This window comes from Prunus mume, linkage group LG2, assembly GCF_029339155.1.
Source record: "Prunus mume cultivar Tortuosa linkage group LG2, ASM2933915v1, whole genome shotgun sequence".
NCBI classification, from domain to species: domain Eukaryota; kingdom Viridiplantae; phylum Streptophyta; class Magnoliopsida; order Rosales; family Rosaceae; genus Prunus; species Prunus mume.
The window spans coordinates 29,429,842-29,450,210 of NC_142699.1; the positions used below are offsets into that span (position 1 = coordinate 29,429,842).

General features: G+C 36.8%; 2 protein-coding genes and 1 pseudogene across 3 annotated transcripts; all 3 read right to left on the reverse strand.

The window, feature by feature from the left end:
• Positions 1-1,659: 1,659 nt before the first annotated feature.
• On the reverse strand, positions 1,660-11,748 carry BLI (protein BLISTER). Its single transcript, XM_008225840.3, is given in 14 exon segments — positions 1,660-2,168; positions 2,422-2,577; positions 3,187-3,255; positions 3,611-3,774; positions 4,784-4,900; positions 5,649-5,716; positions 6,009-6,085; positions 6,451-6,561; positions 7,361-7,426; positions 7,676-7,795; positions 9,017-9,615; positions 9,750-9,770; positions 9,773-10,451; positions 11,261-11,748. Coding segments are annotated over 14 exon segments (2,394 nt in total). The 5' UTR covers positions 11,327-11,748; the 3' UTR covers positions 1,660-2,087.
• A 464-nt stretch (positions 11,749-12,212) lies between these two features.
• On the reverse strand, positions 12,213-14,737 carry LOC103323820 (glutathione transferase GST 23-like; annotated as a pseudogene). Its single transcript, XR_016123639.1, has 2 exons — positions 14,236-14,737; positions 12,213-12,816 (listed from the first exon to the last, which is right to left on the reverse strand). The product of XR_016123639.1 is annotated as a glutathione transferase GST 23-like (transcript).
• Positions 14,738-18,423: 3,686 nt separating this feature from the next.
• Positions 18,424-19,433, reverse strand: LOC103323821 (putative glutathione S-transferase). The gene is made up of 2 exons (XM_008225842.3): positions 19,045-19,433; positions 18,424-18,958 (listed from the first exon to the last, which is right to left on the reverse strand). The coding sequence occupies exons 1-2, from the start codon at positions 19,351-19,353 to the stop codon at positions 18,587-18,589; spliced, it is 681 nt and encodes a 226-aa protein (XP_008224064.2). The 5' UTR covers positions 19,354-19,433; the 3' UTR covers positions 18,424-18,586.
• Positions 19,434-20,369: the final 936 nt, after the last annotated feature.

The window sequence follows — 20,369 nt, forward strand, 5'->3', positions numbered from 1 at the left end:
TATTGTTCATTGAAACCAATAATTTTTTTGGATAAATTTCTCAAATAGTTCTCAAACTTGTACTCGATTTACATTTTGGTCCCTCAATTAAATTATTCGTTCAAATGGTCCATTAACCATATATTAATCTCCCCACCTCCTTCTTCTTCAACATTTTTTTGTTTGAATTGGTGCATTTGGACGTCATGATATTGTTCATTGAAATCAATAATTTTTTGGGAGTTTTACTAAAACACCCAAAATGAGGGCTTAAATTATAAAAAAACCCAAGCACTATTTAAACATATAAACACACCCAAAACTCATCATTACACACACTCAAAAACCATTTATAAACACACCCAAAAAGTTGACTTTGGGGTTGATTTTGGGTGTGTTTCTATGTTTAAATAGTGTTTGTTTTTCTATAAAACATGTCTAGGATTGGGTTTATTTATAAAATAATTTTTTTGGATAAATTTATCAAATGGTCCTCAAACTTGTACTCGATTTACATTTTGGTCCCTCAATTAAATTATTCGTTCAAATGGTCCATTAACCATATATTAATCGCTCCATTGGTCCTATAGTTACATTCTGTCAATGTTGCTATTAAATATGAGGGCAAATTGGTCATTTCGTATGTTAAAAGGAAATCAATATTGAAAAATGAAATAAAAACTCTCTCTCTCTCTCTCTCTCTCTCTCTCTCTCTCATGGCCACCACCCTCAAGATCCAACCCCAAAACTCATCCCACAGCCACTCTCCACCCAAAGCCATCCAACAACAACCCTCCACTCCAGGCCCATGAACCCAAAGCCCTAGCTCTTCCCCACCTTCCACCTAAGTTTAAGGACCATTTGAGTAAATAATCATTTTTAAGTATATAAATACAAGGTATATTGAGATAGGGAGATTCGAATACATAGTTTACTGTTCTTAACCAATGTCAATTAAGTTTTAAGTTAATTTGCAATAAATTTTTTTTCCTTGTTATTTCTTTTTGGCTTGATGTTTGAAGAGATAGTAGAATGGATGTTTCTTTTTTTCTTTTTTCTCATAATTAAAATTGAGTTGAGAATCTCAAAATCTAAATTGCCAAATTCATGTTGGGGTCGTACGTTAGTCTTGTAGGTTGCACCACCAATACTATTCTCAATTAAACCACAATAAACGTGGTGAAGTTTTTTTTTTTTTTGTTTTTGTTTTTGTTTGTGGGGTCTATTTATATAATATGAAAAATAAAAAAAATTTAGAACCGTTAAAAAAAGTCTATTTGTTAGAGCTCAATTCACAATAGAACCAAATTATTTGAAATGTTCTTTTTTTTAAAGGATTATGGCACCAAGCAAAATCAACCAAATCGAAAATGAGTTGCCTTCTTGATTATCATTCATAAGATGATGGAGAGTTGTATGGCAAAAATGACAAGTACAATAGACTTGTCCAACAAAACCCAATTTGATCCAACTTCGAAATCAATCTCAATTCAAATTCATAGGTAGACACAAGAAAATTAGCGAAATTCATAAAACTAAACTGAGAAATTATCGTGTGCATCTGAATCCTGCCTTTATATCTGAAAAGATACGCCCCACCTTCAAATGAAAACTTTCCCAAGAAATGCCCTCAAACACATTGGACAATATTCACCATTTAAAAGAAAATGACACCTGAGAAGCCAAATCGTTTCTTTCATTTCTTGGGGGCTTAAGCCCCAAAGTGTACAATGGATGCGGGTAACAAAGAACTGCCGAAAAACGAAAAAAAAAAGATAAAAACACGGTTACAATTTCTTACGTCTGTATACCACTTGTAATCCCCTCTTTCGGTATCCACCAAATACCCCCCTATAATATAAAGATCTAAACCAGTAACAGTAACGAGGGACTTTATTGTCATGTTTCAAAGAACTGATAATCAGATATGTCAATCAATGGGAAGGCCTCTTAGTACAAGATCATATTTCTTCTATTAAAAAAGAATGGACTGTAAAATTGACTCAAAAAAATATACAAATTACGCCCTTCATTACGCCAAGGGAGTGAAGGAAAGCAAAACCGGATTGGAGCATGAGGATTGTTGAGAAGCTATACTGACTTGAATCTCACAGAAGCTTACTAGTTCTTCGTCTTGATGGCCCTCCAGGAAAAAGCTTCATAATCCATCCCAAGACTCTTTCCACTACCTACACGTGAGAATAATAGAGAAAGATGATATTTCTATATATTCCACTCCATGATTGCAGAAACTACAATTAACATTCCAAGAAACATTATTTGCACTCTGGCTTAATTAACAGCTTGGACCATAAAATACATTTCTAATTAGAGACAAAATAAAGTATTAAAGGAACCAAAAGAACTAATTGGTACTTTTGGGGAATGATGTACCTGAGCAGCCAACTATAAATAAAATTATATGAACAGAAAACACAGTACCTCATCGCCTTCATCTGCATATGGAGTATTGTCGGGAATATCAACAGGACTAGGTTGTCTAACAATAATATTCTCGTTAGCCATACTTTGGGCAGTTAAGAGCTCCAATCTCTGAGTTTGAGCTTCAAGTTTCTGGGACAATTCATTGTTCAGCTCCTTCATTCATGAAAATCAATACGGTCAACATTGTAATTATGATCTGTGGACTAACAAAACAATTATGAGCCAGACACAAATCCATATATCAAAACTGAATCAATGCTACTATTAACGATGTAACTTCAAACCACATTATCCACTAGATTATGACCCATTGATGGTAGTGATGTCACTCTCGGTAACAAGAGAGAAGTCAATTCCATGCGTAACGACTTTCACCAAACTTACAACAAAATCAAACTAAGTACAGAGGCCGCCAGACCAAGAGTCAAGGTCAAAACCCATCTGATAAATAGGAAATGTAGTCTGCTAAGATGACAAAAGCATTCCCATTGGAATGTATTTTGTGCTTGAACTAAGCTTGTTCCATTGGATCAAAAACCAAGTAAAACAAAAACAATACTAGCTTGTTCCCAATCCAAGTCCACAAGTTCGAAGTAACATAAGAAATGCATAGGCCTCTTTCAGTCACAATATTTCATAACCCTTAAATATATGTATCAATCCTGAAGAAAGCTTCCTTCTTCCTTAAAGTAGACCAGATACTAACAAGTCAAAAGCAGGAGCAGACTACTACATTGAGTTGAAAATTTAGAATTATGCTACCTTCAACTTGGAACAATTAGATGACTCGGATGCCAAAGATTGTATTAACTCTTCTTTCTCCAATGCTAACTGAAACAAGAAAGCTTCAATAGTTATTATCTTTGCATGCTAGTAAATCATTTAAACTGCAACCACTTGTTTTCTCCTTTTCTATTTTTGAATATTTTGAATGTATAAAGTTTCTATTCAAAATAATAATAATAATAATAATAATAATTTAAACTGCAACAAGAAAGCTCCAGTAGGACTTTTTTTTGCCATCTCACTTTATCTAGTTCAACTAGTAAATCATATAAGGTGGGAGAGAGTTTTTTTTTTGGGAGAGAGAGAGAGAGATTAGAATTCAATTTAATGAGCTAGATTTAACAAGACCACTGAAACATCAAAAGTTAACCACTGAGAAAATATAAGGGGTAGATGGTACCTCAGAAATTAGTGTATGGATGTTTTCAATTGTTTGCATCTGGTCATGAGGTAGATTCACAGATGAAACATCAAAAGTCAGCTGTCCACTTGCAGGCAGAATCGGGAAACTTGAGGCATCATCCCTTTCCTGGCCTAAGGTGTCAGGAATAGCATCTTCATTTGCTTCAATTATTAAATTTTAAAAAAAACCAACGAAGAAATTAGTCACCATAAATACATTCATTCATCAGCAAAAATCTTATTGGTGAATATTTTTATCTATGCACATTGTTCATTGGAATTAATATGGACAGAATTAAGTAATAAATTTCTCATACAATGACAACACACCTAACCTTCTCTGCAATAATAAAAAGACTTCTATTAATTTAAACAAAAACTTGATCAGGAATAACTAATGAAAATAATGAGTATTTGTTAGGGTAGGTGCTCATTCGATATTCCCAACATGCACGGTGGTTGTTGAAAGTTACTGATTTATTTGGCTTACATTGATTGTTTGTAAATGTATCTTAGGATAATCAGCATCAATCAATATATCCAACACTTGTGAATAGTAAAAATTTAATAGCAAAGTTATAAACTAAAACCAATAGTTAAATAGGAGCGAAGCACTACAGGAATTCTGAGAATAATAGAAAAATAAAATAATACAAATAGAATACAGTAATAGATGCAGTCATTTTTTTGTTAGATTCTTGGAACGATTATCTTGGCCACCCAAAGAAAGTAAACTAGGTCTTTACTTGTACCATGCATACATACCATTGCCTTTCTAAGTTAAAGTTGCAATCACAGACACATGCTTCATTCATAAAATAGAGGTATAACCACATAAATATCATTACATAGCATTAAATGTTGTCAATTATCACAAAGACTCACCAAAGTAGTAACGGTTTTTATGTAGTTATATCTTTATTTTATGTATGACGTGCTTGGAGGAGAATTCACTCATAGGTTGATATGGTTGATAGAAATGAGTGTGTCGATTCTAACATGAATGCAATCATAAAGATTTTATGAACGACATATGTTCAACCAATAACAATACATGCAAACACTAATTACCAAATAACAAACACAAGCACAAACATAGCCATGGCCACAAACCAATTAACTGGATTCACTAAGAAATTCAGTACTTATTATTATGGCATTTTAAATTTACCTAGATCTTCTGTAGAAGTAGACACATCTTTGTTATTAGTATTCTTGCTATTGCTAACATCAACATTCTTTCCACTTGTGGAAGCTTTCCGTAACATAGACTGCAACAGCTTCTTCTCTGTACCAGATAATAACAATGAATAAGAAGCAAGATTTGGAGGCATAAATAAAACTATAGAAGACTACATTCACATTAGTGGAGGGATTAAGAGACCAGTCAATAATTTCACAACCCGCCTTGTTGGCATGGCAATCAGGGGCCTTCGCTACATGAAACTCCCAGCATTCTTAGCTTGTGTTCATTTTCAATTAACATAACAAAAAACAAAGGTTCTGAAACTTAACAAACCTCAATGGAATAATTTTTTTTTATGTAAAGAAATGATCACTTCATTCAAAGGGAGGATTGGGAGATAGAGTCTGGTAATATTTGAACCTCCTCAATCTCGCCAATGATTATAGAGCTAGTGGTGTGGTGTGGAGGGACTTCACACACTCAAGCAGTAAAATAACCGTGCTAAGAACAGTAGCTTGATTACGCTCTTATTAGCTTAAATTGGTGACAAGGGCACTAGAAAGGCTAGACCATAAAAATTAAAGAGGCACGCCAGTAGCAATTTGTTCTCTCTGAGAAAAGTCACTAAAGGTAGAATTCTACATTGAAAAGTCGGTCATGAGCAATAGCAAACCTAGAGAGGTTCTACTATACAGAGAAGTATTCTTAAAATTAAACAAAAGGGCTTTCATATCAGAGGACTCTACCCTCACAACTTTTCAACTTTCTGTCTTTTTTATAAATAAATATAATATACCCCTTAATCAGAAATAGTGTAATAAAATTCCATTGTAGATCATATAAGCCTTACCTTCCTGAAGAGCATTGATAGTTGACTGCAAATCCGAACGATCCTTTTCTAGGCTAGACAGTTTTTTCCTGCACAGATTGATTTAGGATAGTCATTTTCAGAGACATTGGTAATAAGTCTAAAACTGAAAGTGTACAACATTCTTTAGGATAGTCATTTAGGATGTGCATCTACCACATTCTTTAGCTCACAACTCTAATTTTTCACATTCAGTAACACTCAAAAATTTCAGATTTTTTTTCCAAAACAAATATAACATTTTCCATACAAGAGACAGGGGAGTGATAAAAAAATAATACAAGTGATTCAGAATATGTTCACAAATTTTTATTTTACTGCAAATGTAAAAGGATAACTTACTTGTATGAAGAGATTTCAGCTTGTGTTTTCTCCAATTGCCTTTCCAACTTTAGCTCACTGGACCTTAATCTCAGTGCCTGGGAAAATTAATATAGCAATTTAAATATATTTTTTAAAGCAGCAGCATCAAACATGAGCAATTTTGTACCTAACCCATATCACTATGTGTACATACACACATACACGCATATACACAAAAGCTCGGACAAACTTTTATGTCGGCCAAAAGTGCAAACATAACTCGTTTCATAGGTCACATCCAAGGAAAACATATGACCAAAGTTTCTGCCTACCACCTCCACTACAATTTGCCATTCCCTCATGTCCCCTTCTTAGCACAAAAGAGTAACATAAAATAAAAAATGTTTTGTCCCCATAGAATTACAAAGTTGTTTCTACAAAGCAGTGCCTAAAACCCAAACATACCAAGAAAAATCACTACCTTCTCCTCTAATCCGATAACTTCGGATGCCAAAAGCTTGGCACGTTCATCGGCTGCATTACATTCTAGATGTGCATTTGCATATTCATTTCTGACAGCATCAAGTTCCACCTATTGACATCAAGAAAAATTGAAATTAATGAAAACATAAACTAGATAAAGAAGAATGTGCAATACTCAAAATATAATTAGACATGGAAACATTAAAGAGTGACTAGATCTTATACATCAACAAATGCTCAATCATAGCAAAAACCTAAGAGTTTATTATCTGAGTGTAAACACACATGACAGCCTCATACAAGCTAGAAGGTACATCCTTCATTCTAATATTTTTTTTATAGTTACAAAAAAGTATTTCACCCACTAAGGATATCATTACAATACAAGGGATGGGGAAGACTGGATTGTTTATAGATGGTGGACGGTTCAGACTTAAGAGTATTTTTTCCATAAAACATAAATGACATCCTCAAGTCACAACCATCCTTGGCATTGTAATAATTTCCTACTGCACCTTTCTAGGCACTCTCTCTAGGCATCAAATCTAAAAATTATTACCACATTTTCCAAAGTACCATTAGTCCTAAAATACACATCCACACAATCAAATATCTAAACTATAAACTATAGTGTAAATATACACTGCATTTGTGTCTCAAACCAGCCAAACTAGATTTTCATTCATCCACAAAAGGTCATTAGAATATAATACAGAAATACAGAAATACAGAAATTCTTGAGAATGCACATATGCATGTTGGAGTGGATGCACAAACATGTCTTTGTGCAGAATGTGAAACATATGGAAGCACACACACATATTAAATATCTAATATATATGTATAGTCCCTTGAGATATAAATGAGTTCCGAAATGATCGGTGGAAAGGTGATAAATGGACTCTAACCAGCTGGGCCTTGATTTCCTCCTGTATATTTTCCAAGTCAGATTTTAGCTGGTCAACAACGCTTCTCTGTAGAAAAAGCAAATAGAAAACACTTAGGATGAATTCATGGCAGTATGAATGACCTTTTTAGGGAGATATAGATGGCAGCATCACTATACAGTGATGTTAGCATAGCTGTCTTCTTGCTAGGATACTAAAGGAGAACAGAAAGTAATGCAAAGATGTCAGGCATGCTTAATTCATAAATTCATAATGCATCAACACACTAAATGTTACATAAATGTAATGATGCAATATCACATTACACAGGTACACCTGTTGGTTATAACTCTCCGTCAAAGAAGAATTTTCAGCAGCCAAGGACTCTGCTAAAGCACGAGAAGCATCAAGTGCTCGTTGCAAAGAGAACTTTTCTTGTGTCAAATCTTCAATATGCTGCATAACAACAAGATAAATACAAAAAAGCCATCAACAATAGAATTCTTCCAAAGCAACATGCTCAGAAGAGTGACATCACAGTTTACATAACTGTACACAATTTTCATTAGTTTTTTTCAATTTGGAAGTATACAACCTAAGATCTATGAGAAAATCGAAAATAAAACTTAGTTATTATTAGATGTACTAAACAAACTTAGCATGTAATTGTTAGTCAATCATTCCTAGGAAAAAGGAAACTGCATACACGTTGGCTTATTATATGTATTTTTCTCTGCTATGCTAAAGTTAATTATTGTACTCAAAGAAGGAAGGCAACTTTTGAGATTAAAACTAGGAGCACGCGCTATACCAGTGATGCACCGTATATGATGAGGACATCTTTGTCAAACCCATTAGGGTTTACAAACGAAAGAGATGGAAGAGGGAATTATTAATTAGTTTCCTAATTTATTTGTTAGTTCCTAGGTTCTCTAAGTTTTCCAGATTTCATTAGGATTTTTAGTTTTTCCATATTTCAGTTGGATTTCTAAGTTTCCTATTTTATTTGGAGTAGGATTTCTTTCCTAGAATAGGTTTAATTTTCCTTTTCACTCTAGGGTTAGATTATTATATATACCCCTTCTATGTAATTCATTACGGAGTTGAGTTGTTAAGATATAAAGAAAATTATATTTTCCAGAGATTGGAGACTACTTGGTGTGAAGCCAAACCCCTGGAGTGATTCCAGACCTATCCTTGTTCGTTCTATTTTCTGTTTTCCATTGTTTTCACTTCCGCTAAACTACCTAAATTCTCAATTCACCCATATCCTACATCAGTATATTCTCAGATGCACTTGAAAACACAGGTATTTCCATTCTTCAATACAATGTATCCTTAGTATTTCCATGTTGGATACTTTGTTATCATCAACATCTCTTCATTATAACTCTAGCCATCCTCTCACTAACCCCTCAAAAGTCACAGCTACGAAATCAATTGTGATGATGATCTTAGTAATGAACCTATATTTCCATCCAAAAGGAAGCTCCGAAAATCAAAATGCAACTCAATGGACTACTTGTGTCACCCTTCACATGTATTGAACAAAGGACCTCAATATTTAATTGATTAAGGAATTTTCGAAGCTAAAATTACTAAATATATGCAAAAGAAATATCACCAGTGGGCGTATGTGTAATCATTCCCCATCAGAAAATTAGGGGCAAATGGTACCTGTTCCAGAGCAGAAAAATCTTCATTCTGATTAGGAGAATAAAATTCATGTTTTCTCTCCACGCTATTCCCCTCAATTATTGGCCTCTGCTGGTCCATTCCAGCATTAGGAGGAAATAAAGACTTCACAGAATTCTCAAATGCATGAGGTGCACCAGTTTCAAACTTTGAAAAGGATCTCACAGTATCATCATCCATAGATGGCTTACGAAAAGGCGACGAACCTAGAAAACTCATGCCATTTGATTTATAACTGTTGGACATAAGTGATTCCTCAGGTTCACTGTGTTGAAAAACAGTCCCTGAAGAAGCTTTAGACACATTAATAGAATCCAGGAAAGATGAGCGAGATCTCCTAGAATTAGTTTCAGGTGTAACTGAATATAGTGATGAACTTCTGGCATCAGATTCAAAACCCATGGATTCAGATGTCTGCACTGCTGTACTCTGCAAATTATGAAACCCACTAGCAGAGCTAGTAAGCTTTCCTTCTCCAAATCTGAAAGTTATAGGATCACTTAAGTCCACACTACTACCATGCATGTTTTTCCCAACTTCATCAGCAAACCCTCTTAAGCTGGTACTGGGCTCAGCCAAGCCTGCCATGAGGTCCCAAAACATAATTACAGTGAGCATCTTCCTTGGAAGAGAAGATTCAAAGAAATTGCATAAGCCTACACTGTGATCATTAGATCAAAACACAGGAAATCAAAATCCAAAAACGTATAATTACCTTCATAAAGTGAAGATGGGTAGGGCCACCAGACACTGTGCTGACATTACTGGCCTCACTTTGAAGCAATGCACTGACAGAGTTCTGAGGTGAGATTTTTGTAACAGAGGGATAAGAAGAACCAGAGTTACTTACAGAATCCATCAAAGATATATTATGTTCTTTGAACTGAAATTCATTCCTTCCATGATAACTGGAATGACTTGTATTGCTATCAAATTCTTGACGTGCTTGTGGTCGTAGAGCAATAGACTGATCAGATGTGGTCTCACCTGAGTTACCAGTATATTTTTCAAAATCATTATTCATCCCTTTTGTCCCATTGCTATGATTAACATCTAGTGATCCAGCAAACCCAAAACCACCATAGCTCTTATATTGTTGATCACTTGCATGTTTATGCACTTGATCATTAAAATCATATGTTGAAGGACTACTGTGGGAATTATTCACAGGAGCTTGTTCCTTTTTTTGGGAAAAATCAACTGCTTTGTAATCATTGTTGGATGATACAGAAGAAGTTTCAGTATAAGCACCACTAGGTCCATCAGATGTACCAGCACCATCTGGGACTGTAACTCGTACAAGTTCAGTTTCTAGAGGTTGTTTCTCATTTGAGCTAACTTCAGGGGCATTGGTTTGGCTAGTGGATGAAGCCTTCTTAGCTCGCTCTGCTGCTTTTTTCTTACGGAACTCCTCCAACTGCAAGAGTAGGGGAAAAAAAACCAAATATATGTGAAATTCAACAAACAAATAATGAAATATTTGGTAAGTTACTGTATCAGAATTGACTAAAATTAGCTACATGCGTATTTATTAACAAAAAATACTGAACTACACAGATGAAAACTAAAATGTTGATCTGTTTATCACGAGCCTTTGTTGGTTAAACAATTCTTTGTAAAAGTATGGGTGATCGTGACGTTTTAAATTGATTATGCTCTTCTTTCTCTTTCTTTTTCTTACCATAAGGCATCAATACACGAACAATGCTTGCCACATAACTATGACAACCTAGTCCTATCTGCATTATCTTTTTCAAAATAACAAGTGGGGTAGGATGCAATCTCATCTGTTGTCCGTCTAATGTTTATTCGATGCAACAAAAATACTGCTAAATCATTTTGTTCCTGCTAGCTCAAAACAAGATGTAAAGGTTGAACATAGACACTCAAAACATCAAGATTCAATATTTATCGCAGTTCCTGTACTGTCTCTAAGCATTATAAGCCAAACAAAACGATTTCCTGAACCCAAAAAAATGTGTTTTTAATCATAAGTCAATAGTAGGGAACACAATATCTTCACTATGACAGCAATCAAGTATAGATTCCGACCGTACAAGTGCAAACGAGACAATTGGATTAAAATTCAAAGCGAAGAGTCAATCATTTCACATTTCCAAATAAACAATTGCAGATGCATATATTCTACACAAACATGCAGACTTATGTAAAATTCCATTTGAACAATTTGAACGGAACTGGATAGTAATCGGATGGAAAAAATACCTTGCGCTTTCCCGCTTCCAAATCCTTTAGTTTTCGCGAGTTGGGCAATACTTGAGCTGAAGCCATTTAATCTCCAAAACTCACACAGTTTCAAACATATGAATGCACAATTCCCACCACCTCCCCGCAAACCCCTAACGAACGAAAACCCTACGAAACAAACAAAACAAAACCCTACAAAACCACAGAGATACCCGGATCAAGGAATTGAGCAATGACGCGCAATTAAAATTCAATCAACGGTCGGTTTCAATTTCGAATTCAAAACGTAAAAATCGAATCTTCGTAGAGAGATCAGAAAATATGTATAAAGCCCTAATTTCTGTAGGGACAAAGAGCCCGATCTGATCGGAGAGATGGAGAGCTCTGTGAAATTCTTTGGTTCTGGCAGATCTCCCCCTTTGCTCTCTCCCCTCTCCCTCGCCTCCTTTCTCTCTTTTTTTTTTTTTCTGTGTGTTTTGTTTTCTCAATTTACTTTTTTTTTAAAATTTTTGCGTGGATGATGATATTACGTGGCGGTAATAAGGGATTTTCAATTTGGGCTTTTTGTAGGTTTTTTTTATTCGTTTAATTATTTATTTGTTTTTTGGTGTGTCTTGTTGGGGTGGCGTCGAAGAGATGATTGATTATGGCTACGTAATGAATTTGAATTGGCGACCAGAAGGCCTTTTCGGATTGTGATTTGTGACAATGCTATTAAATTGTTGGTAACGTACCTATGAATTGTATACCAAATTTTGGACTTTGTTACAAAGTAATTGATTTCTAAGTGTTATAGCGTAAGGTCCAAATTTATGGATTTATCTTAAGAAATTTGACTCGAGATCTCGATTAACAGTAAGATCCTTGTAGCTCAAGTGGCAGTTACCCTTACAACTAAGAACATGTGTTCGAATCCGCCACCTCTCATTATCACTTATGTCACACAACAAAACAAAACAAAAAGTTGATATTACAAATAAACCAACATTCTTATCATTTATTTGACTGCGATATAAAAACTTTCGGCTAGTGTACACATACTTCGTAATTTTCTGATTTTTTTTTATAAGAAAAAAAAAAATTACAACCCAAACCCTTTTGGGCAGGCAGGTCCAAAGAGATCGAAATAAAAGCATTTACTAGATAAAGGGGAGCTCAAATTGAAAACAAAGGAATTCATAGAGCATACAAAATATATATATGACTTGGTAGGTTTCAGACTTGATCAGGGACACGAGATTTCCTCAGGCGTGTCATATGGGCCAGCAATTTTTGGTAGTCAGGAAGGTTGTCTTTGATCACAGGAACTTGCTTGAAATTCTGAACCCATGCACGCAGCCGAGGCAAAGTGCTTGCCTCCAGAACCTTGACACCAACCATTTCTTCAGTGGCCTCAAACCAGTGAGGCAACCAACCATGTGTTATGTCTACCAAGTTTATAGTTTCACCCCAAAAAACTTCTTGTCTCCGAGGCCCTGCTCTTCCAAAATTTTCAGGTTTTCCAAAACTGCTTGTATTGTCTTTTCTCGCTCTTCCCCGGCAGTTAATTTGAAGAATGGACCAAAAATGGGAGGCTGATAAATAAATTCAAAGTATATAAGCACTTGTATTGATTTTGTAATGCAAATTGAATAAGTAAACTAATCCTATATAGCTATTTGATCTGGTCTTGTAGCAGATAGACTTATTTATCAAATTATATATGTTCACCAAATGATGTATTAGTATTTCATTTATATATTCAACTATAAACTTACTTTAAACCTCGTTTAATTCTTAAAAGTAAAATACCGACATATCATTTGGTGAGCAAATTTAATGCTCTATCCCTTGTTTTATAAGTCCGCTTTACTTATGACCTAGCTTTTTACCATATATGTGTGTGTGAGTCACAATGATCCAATGTTACATTTATAATGAGACCTATTGCTATGTTGATGTATTTGACACCAGGTATTGGACCTCACTATTTTCAGGTCCCATGGCAGAGTCCCCGCCCTCAAGGAACTCAGTCTCTTTTGTCCCTTTGCCATAACATTTTCATTACGAACTACATAGACAGAAACATTTTCATTACGAACTACATAGACAGAAAAGGGGCTCTCTCTCTCTCATTTTCTTCTTCCTCCGTAACACACCTCTTTCCTGAAACCCCTTTTGGTTTCAGGGCTTCCTTGGAACTACTCCTTCGGCTAATACACTGGACATCTCTCTCCCCCGTCAAGTTGTATAGAGTCCCCCCTCCTCCCCCCAAAAAGTTTTTGCTGGGCTTTTGATTTTCTTGCCTCAGGCAAGTTTTGTCTCACCCCTAGGTTTTTAGGGGCTTTTATTAGACCCCATTCAACCTTGATCCAATGTACAGAGAATATACTATTTTTATTACTCAAAACACAATAAAATTCAACATACATACAATACTAACTAAACTCCTAATATAGTCAGTTAATTGCTAATACAAAAGACTGAAACACCTTTAGCATCCTATCACTTCTTCTCAGCCTTTTTGGCTGATCTTGGCTAGATCTTAAGCAATTTCCCACTTTTGGCCCCCTGATGGTTGTGTTCTTGATTTTTTGGGCTCTGGGTGTAGATCTCCTTTGATCTATCTTCTGTGGAGGTGGAGTTGAAGCATCTGGTGGGATCTACTATCTTATGGTGTTGTGGGATCGTGTGTGATGCTGGTGATGCCGTGACTTTTATTTAAAGGTCAAGGCGGAATTTGAGCGGAAATCAACAGATATCAATATAAAAATTAAATCCGAAAGTTGCTCATATGCTTGTTAACAAACTGAAAATTAAATTATTGACCAAAAGAAAAGACTCAACATAAAAAAATTGAAAACAGTCTGAGTAGCATATGCAAGAGTCTAACTCGATCAACATAATAGATTTCAACCCAGTAGACTGTCTCAAAAATTGAACTATAACAAACAGAAAGAAAAAAAAAAGCAGGTGATACAAAAAGTGATGAAATGAAAATGGAAACTACGCACCTGATACACATAAAATTGGATCCAAAACCGCGCGGAGGCTCTTTCGTGAGCATCTTGAGGCAGCAGACGATAATTCCCCGGCCAAGTTTCTTCGATGTATTCAAGGATGACAGTGGACTCAGCAATCGGTTTGCCGCGATGAACAAGCACCGGGACCTTCTTGTGAACTGGGTTGAGCCGCAAAAGCAATTCACTCTTGTTTGAAAGGTCTTCTTCTATGTACTCATATTTCACACCCTTGAGCTTTAGAGCCCATATCACTCTGTAAACATATGGGCTTGGCCAAAACCCTATTAGTTTCACTTCTTCTTCCATTGTTGACGTGTTGAGGTCAAGACAGGAGGATCATAGCAGTCTAAATTTTGGTTGCTGATATAATACTCTCTGAATTTTGACTTAGCTTGAGTGGTAAATTGTAAGTAAGACAAAATGAAATGTTAGTCCTGCAGCTGCTTGGAAAATGCATGAAAAGTGACATGCCCCGCCCTTCTTAGTTTATTCTTTTATGCAGCTCTCTTTTTTCTCTCTCCTTTTTCTATCTTTTTTCAAAGTTTTACATCCACCGAATGGACCTTATCCTTTTTTTTCTTTTTTTTTGGGCAAATGGTCATTTTGCCTCTCTTTCTCGTTCTTCATTGCTCGCTGATTACGTTACAAGAAAATTCTTCTCCAATTTTATTTTATTTTGAAAAAATGTGATTCCTAATCCTCACGGGTTGGCCCAGTGGTAAGAGCGTTTCCCAGGCCCTATGTAAACGGGAGATCCGGGTTCGATTCCTGCCGTTGGTGAATCAGCGATGAGGGGGGACGGGTGAAATTCCTATAGCCTCTCCGGGTTCGGAAGGGTGGATGGCCGTGGCTTGCCACCAGCTGTCCCCCGTTTAAAAAAAAAAAGAAAAAAAAAGAAAAAAATAAAAAAGAAAAAATGTGATTCCTATGGAGCATGTATATGTCACTATGTGGAATTTACACAAAGCTAGACAGTCCTGACTTTGAATATCTGTGTGTGACTTGGAAAGGGTAGAAAAAGAAAAGTTATTTACATTAATGCCCTTTAAGATTTTAGGTATTTTCACAAAATTTTAGTAGGTTTTGAAAATTACACTAGGATTTCCTGAGGTTTCAAATTATTTTTACAAAGCCCTTTTGTTATTTTCCCCCCAAAATTGCTAATGGCATAAAAAAATTTCTTCAAATAACAAAAGTAATAACTTCAATACCTTTTTTTTCCCCTCTTGTTTGGGCTCGCTCTCTAGCTAGCGAGGAAAGCCATGCTATATATTAGGGTTAGGTTCTCTTTTGCGCTCTACCGTCACTATCGTGCTGATCTTGGAAGTGTTGGCCTCGCCTCTGTCTCTCTCTGTTCTCGAGCAATAGCTTTTCCTTTGCTTGTCGTCTTTCCCTTTTGGTTTAGAGGTGATCATGTTTTGTCGATTTGGGGTTCACGACTAGGGCTTCGTGCCCTAGCATCGTCATTGTGGTCGTTGTTTACGGCTAGGGCTCTTTGCCCTAACATTGTCACTAAATCCACTGGATTGCCCTTGGGTCTTTGTTGGGTCTTATTTGCCTTAGTGTCGTTGCTATTTTGTTTAACGCAGCTCCATCTCCACCCTCTCGGTTGAATCTTGGATTTTGTGTGGTTGTGTGGTCGTGTGGGTTTGCAGCCTTCATGATGGCTTAGTGGTGAGGGTTGCAATAAGGAAGTTTTGCGAGGTGCTGGTGGTGCACCCTCGGAGTTTACAGGCAGTTAGCTTCTAGGCTTTTCTTGGGTAGTATGGATCAGGTGCATTCTAGGATCCTCGGTGTTAGGCACGATTTTTTACGGATAGGGTTGTTGGTTGCAATCTCTGTACCCATCTCTCTGGGGTTTTTTTTTTTTTTTGGTGGTGGGGATCCGGGTGGTGATAGAGCCCTTACTGTTTTTGAGCAATATTTCGGGCAACACCCTGTGCTCATGGATTCACCTAGTGCGTATAGAATTTGCATTGACAAATTTGATGATAAGGCTTGGAGTTGTGATTTGTTTGTTTGTTTGTTTCGAGTTCTTTGTAGCGGTCCAAAGTGGCATGTGTCGGATTCTCTTGTGACATATGTGATACTTTTTTCTACCCTGGGGTTTGTCCCATGTGTTTTCCTAGGAAGGTTTTAACGAAGCCAATGTATTTGTGTCGATCTTTGTATACCATTTTGGTTTATGAATGAAATCTTACTCTCAAAAAACTTCAATACCTTAATCTTTGTCATTTGAAGAAATGTTTTCTATGACATCAATCGTTTTTAACGGAAAATTATTGAAGGGGTTTTGTGAAAACAATTTCAAACCACAAGAGGTGTTAGTGTAAACTTTGAAACCATAAGGCCCCGTTTGGTTCTTGGGAAAATGGGTCTTTGGGATGGGAAATAATTCGCTTTCCCATGTTTGGTAAGTCTAGGCATAGGAAATCGTTGTCTTGCACATGGGAAAGTAGGGGGGAAAGTAAAGCCCTCATTGTCTCTTGGGTTTTGTTTTCCTCCTTATGGAAAAGTTCGGGAAAATGAGCCAACATAAAATACATATTCTTTTATGACCTATATTATCCCCATTAACAATTTAGAATTACAATATAGCATTAAATGCATTTTTTAATTCGATTTCATATGAGTATAATTAGAAACTTTGTTTGTCCGTCGCAAATCTCGCGGCCTGGTGCTCCAGCATCGAGGGGATGAGCGTCAACACGTGACGCGTCCTTCTTTTGGATGAGGTGCGGTTATGCGGGGGCGTGCCAGCACGGTTTACCGTGCGTCGAGATGATGATGAGGTTCGGGTAGAAGATGGTTTAAATGTTGCACCTATTTTGCGTTCGACTCCTAATCAAACGATTGTGGCCGAGTGAGGAACGAATCTCGGCCGTTAGGTTCACGGCCTGAGCCACAAGGCCGTTTAGTGGTGGTGTTGGTGGCGGGTTTTAGGTGGTGCTCCGGCGCGTTGCTCAGAGAGCGATGGTCGTATGATATATAGGGTGAGTGAGGTGATAACAGAGATGGTGCTCCGGCGCCTTGAAAATCAAGGGTCGTATGATATATTGATGGATAGATTTTTCTTACAGTCTACCACTACTCCTAAGAAAGCAAATAAAGGTATTGAAATTGCATTACAGAAAAATATAATTTGCTCCATGGGAGGCTTTTGGTCTTGGTGTTTGAACCCTTTGAACGTAGTCCTGAGCTTAGTATTTATAGGAGTCCTTGAGGGACATTCAAGGCTGACAAGACCTACGTGGTGGAGCCTGACCGGGGCAATTGGGTAGTCAAATCGGCATTTGAGATCGTGAAAAATGGTGGTCTGGGGTTGAGAAGCATGGTGGTGTAACCCCCATAAATCTCGGCAAATCTCGGCCACCGCTTTTATCGTGGATTCGCCCCTTGGCCGTGGGAACGCATTTAATACCCTGGACTGGTGGTTGATGATCGACCTAAGTCGTAAGATTACTTGTGAGAATGTCTGCGCCTAACCACCCCGATTCCCATCACCAAATCCGACTTCAGTCACTTCCCTCGTGCATTGAATGCTTCTTGTGACTAGTGGTTTTGCTGCGAAGTCGAGGCATTACTTCATTAAATGGAGCGTGGGGCCCGAGGCCACGTGGCGATTCAACCACACTTTCAGACCGTGTCTTTTGCGGCCTTGGGCCTCGGTCTTCAAAACTGCGGTCGCGAGGCCAAGGGGATTCTCCCTTTGCAGCTTTTCTTTTGCTCTTAGGAGGGCAAAATGCTTGATGAAACGCTAGGCGCCAGGGCCGAAGGGAAATCCCTTCAATCAGTTCATGACCGTGTTTTATTAGGCACAAACAAACTTAAACAAACTTTATTTTACATTCCTACACAAACCAAACACGTGAAAGGAAATAAAGTATTATTTCTTGATTACTTTTCCAGGACTACCAAACATAGGAAATAAATCTTCATTTCTCATCCATTGAGAAATGACATGGGAAGTGATTTCCCCTTAAATCCATTTCGTGAACCAAATGGGGCCTAAGTATAACTGTAGAATTACCATTTAAGTTCCATGATTCCAATTTCTTTTTTATTTCCCTATCTAAATAGAATTACCATCTAGGAACTGGCTTAAAATTTTTTTACTCAAAGGGGCTTGTAGTTCAAGTGGTTAAAAGTCTTCCCCCAATATCGATTGTGTAAAATAAATATAAGAAATTCGTTTTTATTCCAAGGGCACTACTCCCTTTTGAAATAGAATAATTTGGTACATGAAGTTGAAATTAGATATATAAAATAAGCACACAATAATATTATACACATAAAATATATGTGAGCCATGACCCTACGCAAAAAGCTATAGCCCATATGACTACTGGGCAGTGCTTTTGGCCAAGACAAACTTCTCTCTTTTATGTTTCACATAGTCAAGCAGTCTTCCATGATCAGGCAGGTTCTCTTTGATCACAGGCGCTTGCTTAAAATTCTGAGCCCATGTATGCAAGCGAGGCAGAGTGCCTGGTTCTATCACTTTTTTTCCTACCGCTTCTTCCACGCATTCAAACCAGTAACTCAGAGCTCCACAGGCAATGTCCACCAGACCAATAGTGTCGCCGCCGAAGAATATTTTGTCTCCAAGGACTTGTTCTTCCAAAATTTTTAGAACTTCTTGCAACTCTTTTGTTGCCTTTTCTTCTTCTTCGTCTCCAACAGCTCGAAAATATGCACTAAGGCTGGGCCCTATCTGGAAAGGAGAGAAAAAAAATAAGAGATCTATGTCAATATGTTTTCAAATTCAGAATCTCCTACACGTAAAATGTAATTAATTACCTTCTCTACTAAAAATTGTATCCAAAATCGAGCAAGGGCTTTTTCATGAGGATCTTTTGGAAGCAATGGCTTCTCTGGCCATGTTTCTTCGATGTATTCGAGGATGATGAGGGACTCAGCAATCGTCTTGCCGCCATGGACAAGCACTGGCACCTTCTTGTAAACTGGGTTGGACTGCAAGAGCAACTGGCTCTTGTTTGAAAGGTCTTCTTCTATGTACTCATAGCTCACACCCTTGAGCTTTAGAGCCCATATCACCCTGTGAACAAAAAAGCTTGGCCAAAATCCCAGCAGCTTCACTTCTGCCATCGTGTTGTGGTGAGAGGTTTGAAACAAATGGGTTTAGAGTCTCTCGTCTCTTGGTGCCAGATAAATTCAGTTATATAGAAATATGTCGCAATCTCCTACGCTTGGGCGATAAGTTTCAAAGTTGAAAATGGACTAAACAAAATGAAATGTTAGTCCTGCAGCTGCTTGGAAAATGCATGAAAAGTAACATGCGCCGCCCTTCTTAGTTTATTCTTTTATGCATCTCTTTTTTTCTCTCTCCTTTTTCTATCTTTTTCTAAAGTTTTACATCCACCGAATGGACCTTATCCGTGTTTTTTTGTGTGGGCAAATGGTCATTTTGCCTCTCTTTCACTTTCTCGTTCTTCATTGCTCGCTGACCACGTTACAAGAAAATTCTTCTCTAATAGATGTTGACAGAAACCACTTGTTTCAATTAGGACAAAACCAAGCCCTTCAAATTTCAAACCTCCCAATTTTATTTTATTTTGAAAAAATGTGATTCCTATGGAGCAGGTACATGTCACTATGCGGAATTTACACAAAGCACTCAGTCCTGACTTTGAATATCTGTGTGTGACTTGGAAAGAGTAGAAAAAGAAAAGTTATTTACATTAATGCCCTTTAAGATTTTTGGTATTTTCACAAAATTTTAGTAGGTTTTGAAAATTACACTAGGATTTCTTGAGGTTTCAAATTAGTTTTACAAAGCCCTTTTGTTATTTTTCCCTCCAAAATTGCTATTGGCATAATAAAATAAAATAAAAAGTTACTGTAATTTCCACCCGCCTGTCCTATTTCCCCACCCACCTTATTTTCAAAATTTTATAGACAAATTTGTCCATTTGTAAAATGACTTCTAAAGACTATCTAATTTTTGAACATATGTTCAATAACTAAAAAAATAAAAATAAAAACTAAAAACCCCACAGCCACCAAATCTCCCTCACCCACCTCTCCATTTGTAAATCTCTTTCTCTCTCTCTCTTCACCCTACTATCTGTCTTATCTTCCCCACGCACCCATTCACCCTCCCC

What these genes read in the sequence shown, in the direction of transcription:
- LOC103323821 (XM_008225842.3), bottom strand. Translation starts at nt 19,353, where the DNA reads ATGGCAGAAGTGAAGCTGCTGGGATTTTGGCCAAGCTTTTTTGTTCAC. An exon ending in TACAATTTTTAGTAGAGAAG is followed by an intron (nt 18,959 to 19,044) that starts GTAATTAATTAC and finishes TCTCCTTTCCAG; the next exon opens with ATAGGGCCCAGCCTTAGTGC.